At 37.6% G+C, this 19,881-nt stretch overlaps 1 protein-coding gene and 1 pseudogene across 4 annotated transcripts in view; one reads left to right on the top strand and one right to left on the bottom strand.

Moving 5' to 3' along the window:
• The window catches only part of ARHGAP32 (Rho GTPase activating protein 32), a 330,288-nt gene that overhangs the window by 161,808 nt on the left and 148,599 nt on the right, over positions 1–19,881 (bottom strand). For 3 of the 4 annotated variants that reach the window (XM_019713045.3, XM_074321761.2, XM_088800825.1), the window contains 3 exons: positions 3,782–3,873; positions 3,224–3,265; positions 2,771–2,855 (listed from right to left, as the gene is read on the bottom strand). In XM_019713045.3, coding sequence (XP_019568604.3) covers positions 2,771–2,855; positions 3,224–3,265; positions 3,782–3,873 — 219 coding nt within the window. The remainder of the gene's footprint in view (positions 1–2,770; positions 2,856–3,223; positions 3,266–3,781; positions 3,874–19,881) is intronic. The other variant, XM_088800826.1, reaches the window with a different exon arrangement.
• Positions 9,371–11,974, top strand: LOC109435281 (striatin-4 pseudogene; annotated as a pseudogene).

The following is a 19,881-nucleotide window of genomic DNA, read 5'->3' as shown; positions in this document are numbered from 1 at the left end:
TAAAATAGTCATGGGGATATAAAGTACAGCAAAGGGAATATAGTCAATAATATTGTAATAACTATCGACAGTGTCAGAAGGGTAATAGACTTATTGGGGTGATAAATACTTTGTGAGGTATATAAATGTCTAATCACTATGTTGTTTTGTACGCCTGAAATTAATATAATACAATATGTTAATGGTAACTGAAAAATAAATTTTTAATAATATATATATATATATAATCCGCCACCAGTTCCTGTTGCTATTTTGTCTTTGACCCCAGTTCCTGAAAGAGCTTCTGAAACCCTTATAATTTTCTGAGTAGTAGGAACATTTTTGTTCCAATGAGGTGACAGTGGGCTCCTGGATGGCTCCTGGATAGGGACTGGTCAGCAGAAAAACGAAGCCATAATTAGAAGCTTGGAACTTTCAGGCTCACTCCCCACCACACACTCTCCAGAGACAGGAGACGGACTAGAAAATGAGTTAGTCAATCATAGCTACATGATGAAGACTCCATAAAAATCCCTAAACTATGGGCTCCAGGCTGGTGACCACATCCACGTGCAGAGGGTGCTACACTGCATCTCCACGAGGGCAGAAGCTCCTGCGCTCGGGACCCTCTCAGAACTCATCCTATGTATCTCTTCATCTGGCTGTTACCCCGTATCCTTTATCATCTCCTTTATTACATAATAGCCTGGTAAACACACACACACACACACACACACACACACACACACACACACACACAAAATACTGAAATACTGGACCACCAATGATCCACACAACTAGAGGGGCAATGCTTTGCGCAGAAGTAGGCACTCAGCTCCAGGGCTATGGTTAATATCCATCCTAACTGGTTGTCACACTAGTGGTTCAAAAAATTTTAACATCACTCCTTTTCACACTATACATAAATATTAATTACGAGTAACTTAAATGTTACAGTCAAAATTATAAAACCTTTAGAAAAAAATATAGGACAATAAATAGACTCATAACTTCAGAGCAGGAAAGAAAATCTTAACTATGACAAAAACTACAAGCCAGAAGGTCTACACATACATACAACTACATAAAATACACAAAATAAAGAATAAAATAAACAATGCCTGTACACTGAAAGCAGCATAAAAAAGGTGAAAAAAACATGCTACAATGTGGGAGAAGGTGTTTTTCATTCACATAAAAAACAGTGAAGAACTAGATGCAATATGAAAGGAATAACATCCAAAACTAACGCGTTCCCTATAAATAAATAAGAAAAATACAAGCATATGTATAAAACAACATGAGCAAAAGACTTGATCTAGAGTTTTAAAAAACAGGAATCTCAACTGCCCAATAGCATTTGAAAAGAGGCTCAGCCTCATTAGAAATTAGGGTACTGCAAGTTAAAATACAGTGAGAGAGAATTACGTCCCCATCCGACTGGTGAAAATTAACAAGTATCAAAAAACCAAGAGTTGGCAAGGATGTGGAGCAACAACTCTCATTTATCGTTTGTGGGAGTATAAATTTGCAAATCACTTTAAAAAGTAGTTTGGCTTTACTTAGTAACGTTGGACATGTGGGAACACTATAACCCTGAAATCCCACTCCCTGGTATACACTGTGAGAAACTCCTGCATATATGCACCAGGATTTGTGTGCCACAATGTTCACAGAGAAGCTGTTTAAAATAACGAAACACTGCCAACAACCCAAATTTCAAACAAACAAACAAAAAAAGGATAAATTACTTTTGATAGATGCATGCTACGAATTAATATACAGCAGTGAACAAACTGAACAAACTATAACAGCATACATACATCTACAGGCATAAATTTCCCAATGAAATTTTCATGTTAAATGAAAGCAGCGAGAAAGAAAACATTCACTAATAAAGCCTAACCTGGTTTGGTATTCCAACCTACCCCCGGTACCCCTGATCCTTCTTGTCTTATTCTTTCTTAACATAGCTGTTATCTTCTTGGCCATCCTCTATGCTCTTTAAGAATGGGTCTTTTGATTTCTGTTGTTGTTGTTCACTAATGTAGCCAAAGCACATAAAACAGTGCCTGGTTCCTAGTACTTGCTCAGTAAATATTTGCTAAATGAATTAGAATAATTTCAATTATATAAAGTTCAAAAACAGACTAACCTAAATATCGCATTAATTAGGGGTACATATAGATAGTAAAACTGTTAAAAAATGTAAGATAAGGACTATTACGAAAGTCATGGTGTAAATAACCTTGGGGTAGGGAAGGCAAACACAACACAGGAAGGACACAGGAAATTTCTGTCTCTTAACATGTGTTTTCACATACACACACACACAAACACACACACACACACACACACACACGGTCTACTTCACAATAAGAAAAAATGGGGGGGGGGGGATCCATTAGCACTTCTACCCCTAACCCCTACTCCATTTCACCCGGATTGTGACTTATCCATCACTACTACAACCTAACCCAAGAATCCAGGTAACAACTAGAATAGTTCATGCTATAAAGCAGTGGCAAACTCTGTCTAGAAATCTGATAGAAATTCTGAGATTTACATTGATTCTATTATATGATTAAAATAGGAGTCATCAGAAATCAAGTATTAGTAAATATGAGAATAAATGTTTTAACATCACGCAATAGAAAAATAAATCAATAGAAGAAACTTCTTCTAAGATTCAACTGTCTGATATATGGATATAGCTATAGATATGTAGAGAGATAGGGATAGAGATAGAGACATATCTGAATTCAGTACGTAGGAAATATTTCAAACATACCTGTATGCTGCCAAACTCAACATTCTCATAGTGGAAATGTGCACATTCTGCCATCTTCGGAAAGTGACCTTTAGTGAAGGATAACCTGACGTACATGAAATAAATAAGTGAGATATCAGATACTGGACTCATCACAATTACTAAGCCTAAGGAGAAAATGAAGGGGGTTTAGGAGCTCATGCAAGCAAAACTATTTAATAAGCACATGCGCATGAGCACACATATACTCACACAAAACTTCTCAAAAATACAATGACTCAAATGAAAATTACATTTAGTACACTGGTAAAAAGAAAAGAAAAAATTAAAAAGCATCACTATACTCTCCTAATTATGACCTAACTCAATGCCAATAGAAAAACTATGCTTTGGGTAAATGTTATGGAAACTGAGAAGAGCCAGCTTCTGACCAGAAGCAGCATTCCCACCACAGAATACAAAGCCAGATTTTACCTGTGAATGTTGTCACAGCCCATCAGTCCTGGATTGGTGGGTCTGGATGCAGAATGAACATTTTTATCTTTGTCTTTTCTCTGCTTACAATGAAAACATAGCTATCTAACCCTCTACCAGGTGAAAGATGGTTTTTCTGTTTGAAACTGAAACAGATATCTTAACAGCTGGCATTCATTTCAGGCCCTCTCAAAAACAAAGCTGAGATACAGCAATCTCATAACTCAAACAACAAACTTGATTTTTCTAAATAAATGAGAACACTTATTAAAGGTACCAAGAAGAACATACTTGGGTTGTTTCTGTTGAACAAATGTAACCACACAGACAATGACATAAAGTTGTTGCAAGAACAAAATTCAAGTGTATTTTTAGACCAGTAGATAATCGTCACTATTCCACTAATTATTGAGTCATAAATTAAGGCTTAACAGTATAATTTAATGTATGGACTAGAGCTTGCTTAGTACAAAATCTAAATAAAAGTTTTAAGAGAACTAAAGAACTAATTTCTAGTTATAGGAATTCATTTCAAATCTACTGTAAAATTATACTTACTTTTTCACATGTTTAACCTTCATACTAGCTGTAGTGCCACATGTCTTAAGGCTAAGGTCTCCAGGAATCTCAGGAACGTCAGCTCCTCTTGCCTTAAAAATAATAAAGACAAAAGATTTACGACTATTCCTTTAGTATGAATATGTTTTAAATAGCAGATTATAGCTATTTTAATGGTTCTGCTGACTCGGTACTAACAGCAATACATACTGATTTAATAATTTCTTCTTAATATTATAACTTACTTGAGTTTTAATTATTAAGAATAAGGAAAAAATATTCACTTAATTTAAATATTTAACTTGAATGTATAATGAAAAATTTTCTGTGATAAGAATTTTCATGCTCTTATGAGTATACTCAAAATTTCAAAGTCAGCTATTACATTATGTGTTTCAACACAAACTTAAATTTCCCTCAGAGAGTTGGTAGAATAAAATAGGGTATCACAACATGCATTTCGTACACCAAAATTTGAAAGTGACATCTATGTAACACTTTCAAGCTTACTCCTTCGTCTTCCACAGTTTTCAGAGTGATTTTTTAACTTTAGGGTCACATTCAGCTGTATTACTTTAAAAACAGAAAATGAAAATCAAAAGCTCTTTACTCTGAACAAAATAAACAGCAAATCCAAATACCTATCTTAAAACACATTTATTCTATATTAGCTATGATTCTGTAACATAAAAACTTATTATTAAAAAAACAGAAAACAAAACAACAACAAAAACTTATTATAGCCAATGCCACATGATGCAATAGGGGAGAATAACATGGAATAAGCAGTTAACTTTAGTCAAGAGAAGATTCACAAAGAAGATGTGCTAAATATATATACAATGAAATACTATTCAGCCATTAAAAATCATAAAAGAAAAGAAATCTTGCCAGTTTTGATAAGGTTGGATCTTGAGGGCATTATCATAAGTGAAATAAGTCAGACAAAAAAATACAAATACTGCATGATCCCACTCATATGTGGCATCTAAAAGACAAAACAAACCAAGCTCATAGATATAGAAAAGAGATTCACAGTTGAAGGAACAGGAGGCTGAGAAGTGGGTACAACAGGTGAAGGGGGTGAACATGTACAACCTTCCTGTGATAAAATAAGTCATGGGGATGTAATGTACAGCATGGGAACTATAGTTAATAATACTACTGTACTGCATATTTGAAAGTTGCTAACAAAGTAGATCTTAAAAGTTCTTATCACAAAACCAATTTTTTGTAACTACATATAATGACAAATGTTAACTAGATTTACTGCGGTGATCATTTCTCAGTGTGTATAAATATCGAATGATTATGTTGTGTGCCTTTAAACTAATATAGTGTTATATGTCAATTATATCTCAATTTTAAAAAAAGGAGTTTCACAATATCAACTGAGGTTTTTTTAAACGTTTTCTTATTTAAAAAATAGCAAAGCCAATTCGGATAAATGTTAAAAATCATGACTTTTCAAAGACATGATGTAATAATGTCTGAACTTACATGAATTTAACCCTTGATATATATATATATATATATATATATATATATATATATATATATATATCATCACCCAATTTTTGCTATTGAGGTTTTTCTCCTTAGCATGGTTAAACTTACTATAGTTAATAATGGCTGAAACTGCTAAGTTTAATTATTTATAAGGGTAGATAGGTCATGATCAATCATTAATAGAATTCATTTTATTACTTTCTCGAGGCCTTCCAAAGGGGGGGAATAATCACTGTATTTTTTAGTAATGAAATAGAACTCATTCTATCTTACAATTACCATATGGATCCACTGGACCCTTTTACAAATCTGGATAGAATCTTGGTCTTATTTTTTTTCTATCTTAAAACAGTTATTTCATAATCCTAGGTATTATTTCATCAGTCTTCATCATCACTCATCGATTATTCCCCACCTTGCCAGAAAAAATAAAAAATGATTCTATTTTATTTTGTTAAGGAAAATGAGAAAATCACCTAGAACAAGGGTTGGCAAACTTTTCCTAAAGGGTCATGGACTTGTTGACCACACTGTCTCTGCCACAACTCAACTCTATTATAGCACAAAAGCAGCCATATCTAAATCACTGAACATCATCATTTTCCAACGAAACTTTATTTACAAAAACAGGAAGCCAGTAAATTGAAGCTTATCAACCCCTGACCCACAATTGTGATGGAATAGTGAAAGAAATCATCATCCGGTCTTTATGCTGTGTTGTCCAAATGGTTGCATCATATTTCAAGAAGGTACTTAAAAACTTGAAGACACACCACTTTTGTAGTCGGCATTTCGCTTTTATTGAATAACTACTTGAGAATTCCTATTTTTCATTTTCAATCCATAACAGGAAAGAGGAAAAAACTGCCAAAGAAAGATATTTTACAACATTTACACATCAAAGGATGGATGCAGAAAGACAGATAGCAGACTCTAGACTCTGATAATGGTGGTCAAATTCATCATGTAAATGACATCTCAGATTAATGATAACATCCTAGATGAACACTGTACAACTTAAGAATTATGAGTGAATAAAATATTTGTGAACAAAAAAAAATGTGGTATTTTCATCTAGTTAGTCATTCACCTGAAAGAACTTTATCACACAGTATTTTGTAACAACCTGGATCACCGTGTTTTGCTGAAATAATGTGTGACAATATTCTTTCATCTTTTATGTTTGTGCACCAAAATTTACTTGACAGAAAGAGGTTTGCTGTGCTTAAATTCTTACTAAAAATTCTAATAAAGAGGTTTTCACTATTTATTCTATAAATTATTCTAAAATTGACTTAAAAATATAAAAAAGTGGACAAAGGTACACTGGACCCAGTTGGTAAAGGAACACTACTTTGGTAGACTGAAAATTAAAATATTTTGAAAACAATCTCTCTGTGCTAGTTAGGCCATTGTCCCTAACACACACCTAAGAAGAAAATGAGGAAACCCACCTAGCCTATCATCCACATGAGGGACTTACACTGTGGACCACACACCTCTGCAACAACAACTGACTGGATTGTAGGTAGAAACATGATCCAAAGATAAATTCACAGCCTATCTAAAGGGGCGTGATAGGACTTCTGCCTAAAAAGACAAAATGGCAATAATTTGGCAAATGAACCAAACAATGGTCCGTGAAGCCTTAAAGGATTCAAGATAACATTTTGAACCAATAGTTCAATAAGCCAGTAACCATGTGTATTTTGTACAGCAATGTTTTCCCAGAAAAGTCCAAGGACATTCTGACCACTCAGTATATTTCTGTAAATGAATAAATACAGTATACTTTAACATAAAAAGTGTTATCATTTATTCTTTAAAGCTTCGAAAAATATTCCTCTATTGCCTGATAAACTAACATTTTCACCTATATATTTTAACTAAATGTTCTTTACTTTCTACTAAAAGCACATAGTTTAAGTCATTTTATTCCACTGCTCTAAACCAAAGATTAAAGTTCTCTTTTAGAAGATATTAAGTGACATTCATTCATAGAAAATACGCAATTTTTCTAATTTATTCATGTTTTAATCATCACTTAATTATGCTCCAAAATAGAATTTATATCAACTTCACAGAAACAACACCATTAATCAACAGAAAATTTAAAACACAAAAGAGGCAATGGAACATACCTTCATAAAAGCACATACCATTTACATTTAAACTCTCTAACAAAAAATTGACTTTCCAGAAGGTTAGACCCAGGCATTCATCTTTAAATTAAAAGTATCAGATACAAAGAGTATGTTCCAGTTTAGGAAATTAATAGGTTGTTAACCATTTTTATCTCCTGACTCTTCTATATTCAGTTTTTCACCTTTTGTCTTCACTGTGTAATTTAACCAATATGTCCATTACCCCTATATACACAGCCCTATCTTCAAAATGCAATTAAAATCTACCTACTCTTTTTAAGCTTATCCCAATAACTTAGCCAATTGCTGATATTTCTTTTATTAATCTTCCATCGGACTCACCCTATATACAGCAAGTTGAAGAACTTTATTAAATTTTTACTCATTATATTGCAATTGCCTTGCCTCACTCTCTAATCAAAGTTTTTTCCATTTATCAAAAGGATAACTTTCTTAAGCAAGAGTCAAGTTCTCTTGGCTAATAAACAGTATCTATGTAAACCTATAGTTAACAAAACAAAATTCTTCATTTTAACAGCTCTCTTCTTATGAGTAAAAATACTTTACAATGTTGATGACATGCTAAATAATCCTCCAGAAACACTGATCCAATTTACAATGCCACCAACCAGGTACATAAGTGCCTATTTTCTCACAACCTCACCAACAGTGGATATCATCACTCTTTATCAATTTGACAGGATTACTTCATTGTTTTTAATAATGAAATAGGAAAAAGTTGCATAATTACTGGGTATCTGTATTATTGTGTATGATACATTTTATTCGTAGATTCTACTTTTTAGATTTTTTCAAAGAACATATTTTAAGAACATATTTAGTAATATTTGTCTGGCATATAAATATCAAGATATTTAATAGCTTGCCATTAAAATTATAAACCTGGAAGTTCTAGGCCTTACAACTCCTGATTTCAAGACTCAATGTAAAGCAGTAGTAATTTCAGTGTGGTACTGGAGCAAGGATAAACAAAGAAATTAATGAAATACAATAGGAAGTTCAGAAAAAGCCCATACATAGACAACAAGACTTGTGACAAAAGCAACAACGCAATTCAAAAGAATAGTATTCTGTCAATAAATCAGATTGACGTCGTTTTTAAAAGTATGCAAAATAGGAACAAACCTTTAACCTTCTCTTAAACAGTACACAAAGTCATTCACAGGGGAAATTCACTCAATATAAAGATTAATACATCTTCTAAAAATAAACACAGCATAAATCTAAGGTAAGTAAAAATGCCTTAAACAGGAAACAAAAAAGTACTACTTATAAGAGAAAAAAATAATTCAACTATATCAAAATAAAAACAAAGAAGTCATATCTAGCATATGAAAAAAAAACCTTCTTATAATAAAAACTCACAACCCAATTTTTTAAATGCCAAAAAAATCTAAACAGGTACTACATAAAAGAGGACACTAAATGGCCATCTAATTATAGATACTCAATGACATTACTCATTAAGGAAATGCAAAATAAAACCATAATGGGATAACAATGCATACTCTCCAAAGAGTCAAATTTGTTTTAAAAAATTAAAATACCAATGTTGGCAAAAATATGGACGTACTGAAACTCATATATTGCTGACTTAAGTGTAAAACAGTAACAACTACATGGGAAAATTGTTTGCTAATCCCTACACTAAATTAAATATACAACTACCCCATGATCCTGCAAATAACACTCACAAATATAGACCCCATAAAATACTCCACATGTACACAAAACATATGTACATAAATGTTCATAGGAGCTTTACTTATGAACCAAGAAAAAGGGAAACACAAATACACATAAACAGAGGAATAACTGAATAAATTATGGTATATTTATATAATTAAATGCTGTGCTTGGGGAAAAAGGTATTAACACAGTAAACAACATGAATAAATCTACCCATTACTACAGAATGGTAAAGCGTATGTGTGTATTAAACTTCAATTAAAAATTAAAAGAAAACAGCAGGCACCAGGGGCCGGCCTGGGGCCTCCGTGACGAGGAGCGAAAGGCTGCAGCCCCCACCAGCTGCTCTGGCTGCCCCTGGGCTCATGTGAGGGCCTGGTAACGGGGGGCGGCTCCAGTCTCTGACGCTGCCCCCACCGCCGGCCAGACCTGGCTGCTAAGAGAGGTGGGGTGGGGGCAGACCAGGCCCCAGGCGGGGCCAAAGCCCCTGAGCCTGCCAGGGATCCTGAACTTTATCCAAAACGAGTGGGCGCGCTTCGAAGGGGAGAAGGGGAGAAGGCAAAGGGGAGAAGACACGCCGGGAGGCCAAGAGTGCTGAGTTACAGGCTCAGGTGGCCTTCTGGGAGAGAGGAAAGGGCAAGAGAATCTCAAGGCAGACTTGGCACAACGGATCAAGATGGTAGCGTATGCGCTGAAGCAGAATAGGGCCAAATACCATAAATCGAAGTTTGGGGCAGACCCAAACCAGGGGGAGAAGAAACTGTGACTGTCAGAACAAGTCCCCAGTGGCCCTGGGGACTCCGTCACCATCACCGTGGAGAACAGCCTGCCAGTGTGGAAGGAGGGACGGCTGCTTCTCCAACAATATGTGGAAGAGGTGGGCTACACGGACACCATGCTGGACATGTTGTCCAAGCGCATGTGGTCCCTACTGGGACGCTCACTAGAGACCAATGGGGCTGTGGAGCCCAGTGAAGGGGGCCCCAGGGCCACACTGGACCCTGGGGGGCTCGGGCTGGGAGTCACTGCTGGTGAAACAGATCGAGGAGCAGATCTTGAGGAATGCGGCAGGCAGAGATGGCAAAGAGCGCTTGGGTGGCTCGGTGCTCGAGCGGATTCCCTTCCTGCAGAGCTGGGAGAATGGACAGCGATGAGGACGATGAGCTGGGCAGTGTGCAGCACAAGAAGCAGAGCGTGAAGCTGCCATCCGAGGCCCTGGTGCCCAAAACAGAGGACAAGGATGAGGAGGATGACTCTGAAGATGCCATTAATGAGTTTTATTTTCTGGGCTCAGGAGAGGACCGGGAGGGCTCTCTGGACCCTTGGCGATATGCTGGAGAGGGGACCCACCACGAGCTGGAAAGCCAGCGGGTCAAACTCCAGGGAATTGTGGCCAACCTTCTGGACGTGCGTGGGCTGCCCCCCAAAGTGACTGGCCCGCTTCCTGGCACACCCCAACCCCAGCCACATGAAGGTTCCTTTGGCTTCTCCTCAGACGTTTTCATCATGGACACTGTCGGGGATGGGGAGGTAAGCCTAGGGGACTTGGCAGATATCACGGTCACCAATGACAACAACCTCAGCTGTGATTTGTCTGACAGCAAAGATGCTTTTAAGAGGACATAGAATCCCAAATTCACCCTCCGCTCACACTAGATGGCATCTGCTCCCTGGCCTTCCACCACAGCCAGTAGGCTTTGCTCACTGCTTCCGAGGACGGCACACCTAAGCTCTGGAACCTGCAGAAGGCTGTCACAGCCAGGAAGAATGCTGCACTACATGTGGAACCTATCCATGCCTTCTGGGTTCACAGGGGCCCATGTTGGCAGTAGCCATGGACAACAACAGTATTATCACAGTGGTGGGGCAGATGCCCACATCTACAGCTGGAAGATTCCAGACCTCAACATGGACCCCTACAATGGTTACGACCCGAGCATGTTGAGCCACATCCTGGAGGGCCATGGGAACGCTGTGTGGGGCCTGGCCTTTAGTTCCACCACCCAATGCCTGGCCTCCTGCTCCGACGACGATGGCACAATCCACATCTGGGACCCCAGCACCAGCAGCCCGACCTGCCTCTATATCTTCCCCACAGCCAGCCATCACAGGATTCCCACCTCAGTGGCCATCACCAGCACTGAGCATGCCCACATCACGGCCTCCTTCCGCTCTGGCCACATAATCCTGTATGATCTGGAGGCTGAGAGTGCCCTCCTCACGCTGGAGTCCCAGGGAAGCAGCGACCCAACCCAGATCAACCAGGTAGTGACTCATCCAAACCAGCCTTTCCCATCACCATCCATGATGACAGAGGCATCTGCTTCCTGGGCAACTGGACAGGGAAATTCGTGCACTCCATGGTTGCCCACCTGGACAATCACATGCCTGGCCGTGGAACCCAATGGCATATTCCTGATGTCGGGAACCCACGATTGCTCCCTTTGTCTGTGGAGGCTGGACAACAAAACACGCATGCAAGAGATGACGCTGTTGCCTGCCACCCCAGCAAGGCCCTCATCGTCAATGCGGGCCCAACGTCCTGGCCAAGGTCTTCATAAGATGCCCAGCTGGCCCTGTCTTGGCGAGGGATCAGGGCTGGGCAGGTGGGACTGAGGTGACTCCCAGCCTCAGTGTGGAGGCCCGGAGGCCTGCCTCTTCCCGCCTGCCTTGGAGCCTAGTGGTGCTAAAGGCCATTTTCCCAGGAGGCCCTCCCTCACGGTCTGCCCTTCCCCCAGCATCCAGCGTAGGGAGTTGCCTCCAGGAATCACCCTCCAAGATGGTCTCTGGGAGTTTCCTCTTAGCCCTGATACCCACTCCTGGTCTCTGAACTGCCTTCTAGTAGTAGCACAACCACGACTGAATGTCCTTGGGGAGCAGCTTTTCCAACATGCCAGAAGGTACCAAATTCTCTCTTTGAACCCCTGACCCCTCCTCTCCATCCTCCCAGACCTGGGTGGGAACTGTGCTGGGAGGAACCCCAGACATCCTTGCTGTGGGTCTTTTGGGGAGCCACGGAGCCAGCTGAACCCAGGCTATCCCCAGTGTGAGTGCTAGGCCTGGCCCAGCCAGAAGCACACCCGGTCCACCACCCTCCCTTCGATTTCCCTCAACACAGCTTTCCAGACACTACTCAGTGCCTCCAGGGTCAGTAACTGTCTGGGGAGCAGGTGATGCCCTCTGGCGAGGTACCCGCCCATACCTCCCCAACACTCCCCCAAGGGCAGCCCCCTCCACCCCCACCAGGTCACCCATGGAGAGAGATGGCCTTCTCTTGCCCCTCCCTGGGGCATGAAGGGTGGAGCGGGGTCCCCTGGGTCATCCATAACTCCCTGTATATCTGTATAAACAAATGGGATTTTAATGGAAAAAAATAACAGGAAAAATGTCAATAGAAATGTTTGTGTAACTTAAGCAGGTTCTACATTTGTCTGGAACAATTATAACCAAGAAAGTAATGAAGAATGAGGAAAGAACAGTATTTCAAAGAACACAAAAAGAAGGCTGTTTTCTAACTTACTTTATGATAACAGTTAACACAGACATTAAAACTACACAAAAGACTTGACACTAGCAAGGACAAGAATCAATCAGAAAAGCTGGATAAAATGCGTAAACCAACTGTTTTAAGCACTAAAGTTCAACCATACAGAAAACACATAAGAGGCTACAATCCTTGAGAAAAACAAACTACACAAGGTGGACTCCATATTCAGCCAAACCACTGATAAAGAGAAAATCTCAGTAGAAGCGCGGAGCGGGGTAGGGGAGGATACACACACATTACATTCACAGGACTAAATATGAGGAAGGCAGAACACCTGGATTGAGTACTTCCAACTGCTTTTTAAAATAACTGGTAACACAAAATTCTATATCCAGCCAAAAATATTTCAAAAAACAATGTGAGGCTCCCAGGCTCTTCCTCTATTTACAATAAAAACTCTGCAGGAAAAAAATTAAATAAAATAAAAACATGCAACTACCTGAGAATTCTAAAAAATTTAATGAGAGCACATAGATTGGGAAGCAAAGTCAAAACTTGAAGAATGACTAATAATATAAAGGCAGTGTGCTTCCTAGTTTTTCCCGTTACCTCCTGGAATTGACCCAAGGACAAGCTGAATCAGGGTGTAAGTAATAGGCATGGCTAGCAAAACTCTTAGGCCAGAGGACTTGAAAAATGGCCCTGAATGTGGGGGAAATAGCCAAAAGGTTTGTTTTTTTCCTCTTTTTTATCTTCCAACCTGGCCGACGGACGGACCTGTAGAGCAACACTTCTGGGGTAGCATGGACACACAAAATCCTGAGTGAAAACTCAGTCTTCTAAATAGAGAAACAATAAAAGAGGACCCTGTTGTGTAAAGACTCTGAGGAGAATCCTTTTCTTCTCTCTCCCTTTTTTCTAACTACTTACACATGACAACAGCCCCAGTCAGGAAAAACTGTATATAGCACAGAGGCTAAACTCTTGAAGAACTATTTCCTTTCAGCCAGAGAAACCAGGAAAAGCTTCTTCTGAGAGCAGACAGTGTATACAAAATCCCCAACAAAGATAAGAGTACAGCAAAGTCTATGAAGCTGAACTGATGTTGAAACCTCCAGATAGAAACTTCAATCTGAACCCAACCAAGCTGATGTCTGATAAGTCAGAAAAGTCAACAACAAAAAATCTAACTGAAAAATAATTCCTGAAAACATAAAAAATGTGTTGAAAGATATAAATTTACAGATTCAGGAAGATCAGCAATAAAAATTGTTCAAAAAGATAATCAAAGAAAACCTCACACCAAAACATCATAATCAAGCTCCTGAAACCAAAAATAAAAAGAAATATCTTAAGAGCAGTCAGAGAAAAACAGATGTATTACATATAGTGTGATACAGATTTAAACAACTGGATTTCTCATTAGAAGCCAAGACCAAAAATAGTACAACAGTTAGAAAATTCTGAAAGAACTCTGAACCCAGAAAACAACATCAAGTGAAAATATCCTTCAGAAATGAAGTAAAAACAAGAACATACACAGATGAAAGAAAGTTTAGAGAATTTATCGCTAGTAGATACGTCCTGAAAGAAATGCTCAAGAAAATTCTTCATATAAAGAAAAATGATACCAGAATAAACCTTGGACCTAATGGTATGAAGAACAACAAAACTGGTAAATAATTAGGTAAATGTAACAGATCACCAATCTCCTCTTAAGCTGTTTAAAATATATGTGCCAGGGCCGGCCCAGTGGCTCAGGCAGTTAGAGCTCCATGCTCCTAACTCTGAAGGCTGCCGGTTCGATTCCCACATGGGCCAGTGGGCTCTCAACCACAAGGCTGCCAGTTCAATTCCTCAAGACCTACAAGGGATGGTGGACTATGACCCCTGCAACTAAGATTGAACACGGCAACTTGAGCTGAGCTGCCTTCCAGATGGCTCAGTTGGTTGGAGCGCGGACTCTCAACCACAAGGTTGCTGGTTCGGCTCCCGCAAGGGATGGTGGGCTGCGCCCCCTGCAACTAGCAACGGCAACTGGACCTGGAGCTGAGCTGCGCCCTCCACAACTAAGACTGAAAGGACAACAACTTGAAGATGAACAGCACCCTCCACAACTAAGACTGACAGGACAACAACTTGACTTGGAAAAACGTCCAGGAAGTACACTGTTCCCCAATAAAGTCCTGTTCCCCTTCCCCAATAAAAATCTTTTTTAAAAAAATGTGCCAGTTGAAAGAAAATATAACCCTGTTTGATGAATGTCAATGTTAATACTTATAAAGACTACAACATAGAGGGGGGAAATAAAGGTACCTACATAGGTTCAATGTGTTTACATTCCACTTGAAGTATAAAATAATAATTTTAAGTACAATATTAAGTACAATAATTTTAAGTACAAAAAGTTAGAAAAATGAAACCAACAATAAAAAAAGATAAAACACCATGATCAGGTAGGTTATCCCAGTAATGCAAGTTGCTTTAACAACTGAAAACAAATCAACATAGTTCATCACAATAACCAAAAAAAAAGAAAGAAAGAAAGGAGAAAATCATGTGATCATCTCTGAGGCAGTATATGCATTTGAAAAACTTCCAAACCCCATTAATGAAAAAAAAATCAGTAAAGTAAAAATAGAAGAGAATATCCTCATTGTGATAAAAAGTGTCCAGAAAGAAACTAAAGAAACATCATACTAAATGGGGAAATATTTAAGGTTTCCCTCCATATCAACAAAACAAAGATATATGCCATTACCACATCTATTCAACATCATTCTAGACGGCCTAGCTAGTGCAATATGAAAAGTTAAAAAAATAATAGTAACAAAAGGTTATACATATATATACAATTCAAAAGAATTAACAAACTCTTAGAACTAACCATAGAATTTATCAAGGTCTGTGCATAAAGTACATTTACAAAAATTAATTACATTTCTAGTTACTAGCAACAAAAAATAGAAACTAAAATTTTAAAGGAATACCAATTATAACATTAAGAAATGATCGAATACCTAAGAATGTATCTTTCTAAAATATTTGAAAGACCTCTACACTAAAATCTACATTTTTCAAACTTTAAGAAAATGTAAATTAATATATTATACACATACACATTGATTTGCAGAGACTGAAAGATACAATACTGTCAGTGTGCCAGTTCTCTGCAAACTTATCTACAGATTTATCTGTATGCAGTAGTAAGCTAATTTTAAGGACATATATATATATACATACATATATATATATATATATATATATATATATGGAAATGCAAAAGACACAGAAGAGGAAAGATAAGAACAGCAAAGCTGGAAGACTTCCTCTACCAGATAACAAAATTTACTACAAAATTATAAATACTAAAACAGTGTGGTATTGCCCGAGATAGAAAAATGGACCAATGGAACACGTTAGAGAATTCAGGCAGCAGCCAATAATATGGTGATCTGATTCATGATAAAGGCAACACTGCAATTAAATAGGAAGGAAAGTCATTTTAATACATGGAGTACGTCAACTGGATTTCTATAGGACAAAAATGATTGCTGATCCCTATCTTATATCACACAGAAAATTCAATTTTTAAATAGACCCAAATATAAAAGGTAAACATGTTCTTCTATACAATACCTTCACAACACTGGGGTGAGCAAAGATTTCTTTAAACTACAGACAAAAAATAATAACTATAATCAAAAAAATTATTCTTTTAAGTTTATTGGGGTGACAATTGTTAGTAAGGTTACATAAATTTCAGGTGTACCATTCTGTAATACATTATCTATATCTCACATTGTGTGTTCACCACAGAGTCAGTTCTCGTTCCATCACCATATATTAGACCCCGTTTACCCTATTCTAGAGGCCCCATGCCTCCTTACCCTCTGGTAACCCCTAAACTATTGTCTATGTCTATAAGTTTTTGTTCCTTCATTTGTTTGTCTTGTTCTTTTGCTGTTTTCAGTTTTAAATACATATCAGTGAAATCATATGGTTCTCTTCTTTTTCTGCCTGACTTATTTCACTTAGCATTATAATCTCAAGATCCATCCATGTTGTCACAAATGGTACCACCGAATAGTATTCAACTGTGTATATATACCACTCTTCTTTATCCATTCATCTATTGACAGATACTTTGGTTGTTTCCATATCTTGGCCACTGTAAATAAAGCTGTAATGAACATTGAAACACACGTCTTTATGGATAAATGTTTTCAGATTTTTTTGGTAGATATCCAGGAGAGGGATTGCTGGGTCATACGGTAATTCTATTCGTAATTTTTTTGAGGAATCTCCACATTGCCTTCTATAACGGCTGCACCAATCTGCATCCCCCCAACAGTGTATGAGGGCTTTTTCTCCACAGCATCTCCAACACTTGCTACTATTTGTCTTGTTGATGATAGCCATTCTAACTGGGGTGAGGTGATATTCATTGTGGTTTTCATTTGCCTTTCTCTGATGATTAGTGATGTTGAGCATTTTTTCATATGTCCATTTGCCATTTCTATGTCCTATTTGGAGAACTCTCTCTTCAGGTCCTTTGCCCATTTTTGAATTGGGTTCTTTGATTTTTGGTTGTTGAGTTATATGAATTCCTTGTATATTTAGTATATTAGCCCCTCATTGAAGGCGCTGTTTGCAAAAATCTTCTCCCATTCAGTTGGTTGCCTCTTTATTTGGTTGTTGGTTTCCTTTGCTGTGCAGAAGCTTTTAACTTGATATAGTCCCATTCATTTATTTTAGCTTTTACTTCCCTTGCCTGTGGAGTCAAATTCATAAAATGCTCTTTGACCCCAAGGTCCTTAAGTTTAGTACCTGTTTTCTTCTATGCAGTTTATTGTTTCAGGTCTTATGCTTAGGTCAATGATCCACTTTGAATTAATTTTGGTACATGGTGACAGGTAGCAGTCCAGTTTCATTCTTTTGAACGTGGCTTTCAATTCTCCCAGGAGCATTTATTGAAAAGGCTGTCTTTTCTACATTGCATGTTTTTTACTTCTTTGTCAAAAATTATCTGTCTATATTTATATGGGTTTATTTCTGGGTTCTCAATTCTATTCCATTGGCCTGTGTGTCTGTTTTTCTGCAAATACCATGCCGTTTTGATTATTGTTGCCCTGTAGTACAAGCTAAAGTCAGGGAGTGTGACACCTCCAACATTGTTCTTTTTTCTTAAGATTCCTTGGCTATTCGGAGTCTTTCATGGTTCCATACATATCTGATGATTTTTTTTTTCTATTTCGTTAAAAACTTCCATTGGGATTTTGTTGGGGATTGCATTAAATCTATATACTGCTTTGGGTGATATGGGCATGTTGATTCTTCCAATCGATGACGATGGAACGTCTTTACATTTCTTTGTGTTTTCTTCAATTTCTTTTAAAAATGTCTTACAATTTTCAGCATATACGTCTTTCACATCCTTTGTTAAGTTAATTCTCAGTTATTTTATTCTTTTTGTTGCAATGGCAAACGGAATTTTTTAAATTTCTTTTTCTAAGATTTCATTGTTAGTATAGAGGAATGAAATAGACTTTTGTACATTGATTTTCTGGCCGGCAACTTAATTGTATTCATTTATTGTTTCTAATAACTTTTTGGCGGGGTCTTTAGGGTTTTCTATATATAGCATCATGTCATCTGCAAAGAGTGATAATTTAACTTCCTCATTCCCAATCTGGATGCCTTTTATTCCTTTCTTTTGACTGACTGCTCTGGCAAGGACTTCCAACACTATGTTGAAAAGAAGAGGTGACAGGGGACCGCCCTGTCATGTTCCTGAGCATAGCACAAGGGGCTTCAGTTTTTCACCGTTAATTATGATATTAGCTGAGGGTTTGTCATATATGGCCTTATTATGTTAAGGTAATTTCCTTCTATACCTTTTTTATTAAGTGTTTTAACCATAAATGAATGCTGCATGTTGTCAAACACTTTTTCTGCACCCATTGGATATAATTATATCATAGGCTATAATCCTATGATTTTTGTCCTTTACTTTGTTTACGTGATGTATCACATTGATGGATTTGCGTATGCTGAACCATCCTTGTGCCCCTGGAATAAACCCCACTTGGTCGTGATGAATAATCTTTTTAATGTATTGCTGCATTCGATTTGCTAGAATTTTATTTAGGATTTCTGCATCTGTATTCATCAGAGATATTGGTCTTGTAGTTTTCTTTTTTTGTGCTATCCTTACCAGGTTTTAGTATCAGGGTAATGTTGGCCTCATAAAATGAGTTAGAGAGTATCATCTCCTCTTCGGTTTTTTGGAAGAGTTTGAATAGGACCGGTATTAGATCCTCTTTGAATGTCTGGTAGAATTCACTAGTGAAGCCATCTGGTCCCGGACTTTTGCTTTTGGGAAGGTTTCGGATGACTGATTCAATTTCCTTACTGATGATTGGTCTGCTTAGATTTTCCAGTTCTTCATGGTTCAGCCTTGGAAGGCTATATGTTTCTAAGAACTTGTCCATTTCTTCTAGATTATTGAATTTGGTGGCATATACTCCTTCAGAGTATTGTTGGATGATCCTTTGTATTTCTGTTGCATCCATGATAATTTCTCCTCTTTCACTTCTGATTTTGTTTATTAGTGTCTTTCTGTTTTTATTTTAGTGAGTCTAGCCAAAGGTTTGTCAATTTTATTAATGTTTTCAAAGAACCAGCTCTTTGTCACATTAATTTTTTCTATTGTCTCTTTGTTCTCTATTTCATTTAGTTCTGCTTTGATTTTTATTATTTCCTTTCTTCTGCTGTCCTTGGGTTTCATTTGTTCTTCTTTTTCTAGTTCTTTCAGGTGTATCATGAAGTTATTTATCTGGGATTTTTCTTGTTTCTTGAGACAGGCATTTAATGATAGAAATTTCCCTCTTAAAACTGCTTTCGCTGAAGCCCCAAAATTTTGGTAGGATATATTTTCATTGTCATTTGTTTCTATGTATCTTTTGATCTCTCCTCTCATTTCTTATTTGACCCAGTTGTTCTTTAAAAGTATGTTGTGTAATCTCCACATATCTGTGGTTTTTCCTGCTTTCTTTTTGGAGTTGATATCCAATTTCAAAGCCTTATGATCAGAGAATATGCTTGGGATTATTTCAACCTTCTTAAATTTCCTGAGGCTACTTTTATGTCCCAATATATGGTCTATCCTTGAGAATGTTCCATGTACACTAGAAAAGAATGTATAGTCTGATGTTCTAGGATGAAGTGCTCTATAAATGTCAATTATA

Source organism: Rhinolophus sinicus, chromosome 9 (assembly GCF_057876585.1).
Source record: "Rhinolophus sinicus isolate RSI-liver-muscle chromosome 9, RSI-T2T, whole genome shotgun sequence".
Classification (NCBI taxonomy): domain Eukaryota; kingdom Metazoa; phylum Chordata; class Mammalia; order Chiroptera; family Rhinolophidae; genus Rhinolophus; species Rhinolophus sinicus.
This window is presented reverse-complemented; position numbering and strand designations above follow the sequence as displayed.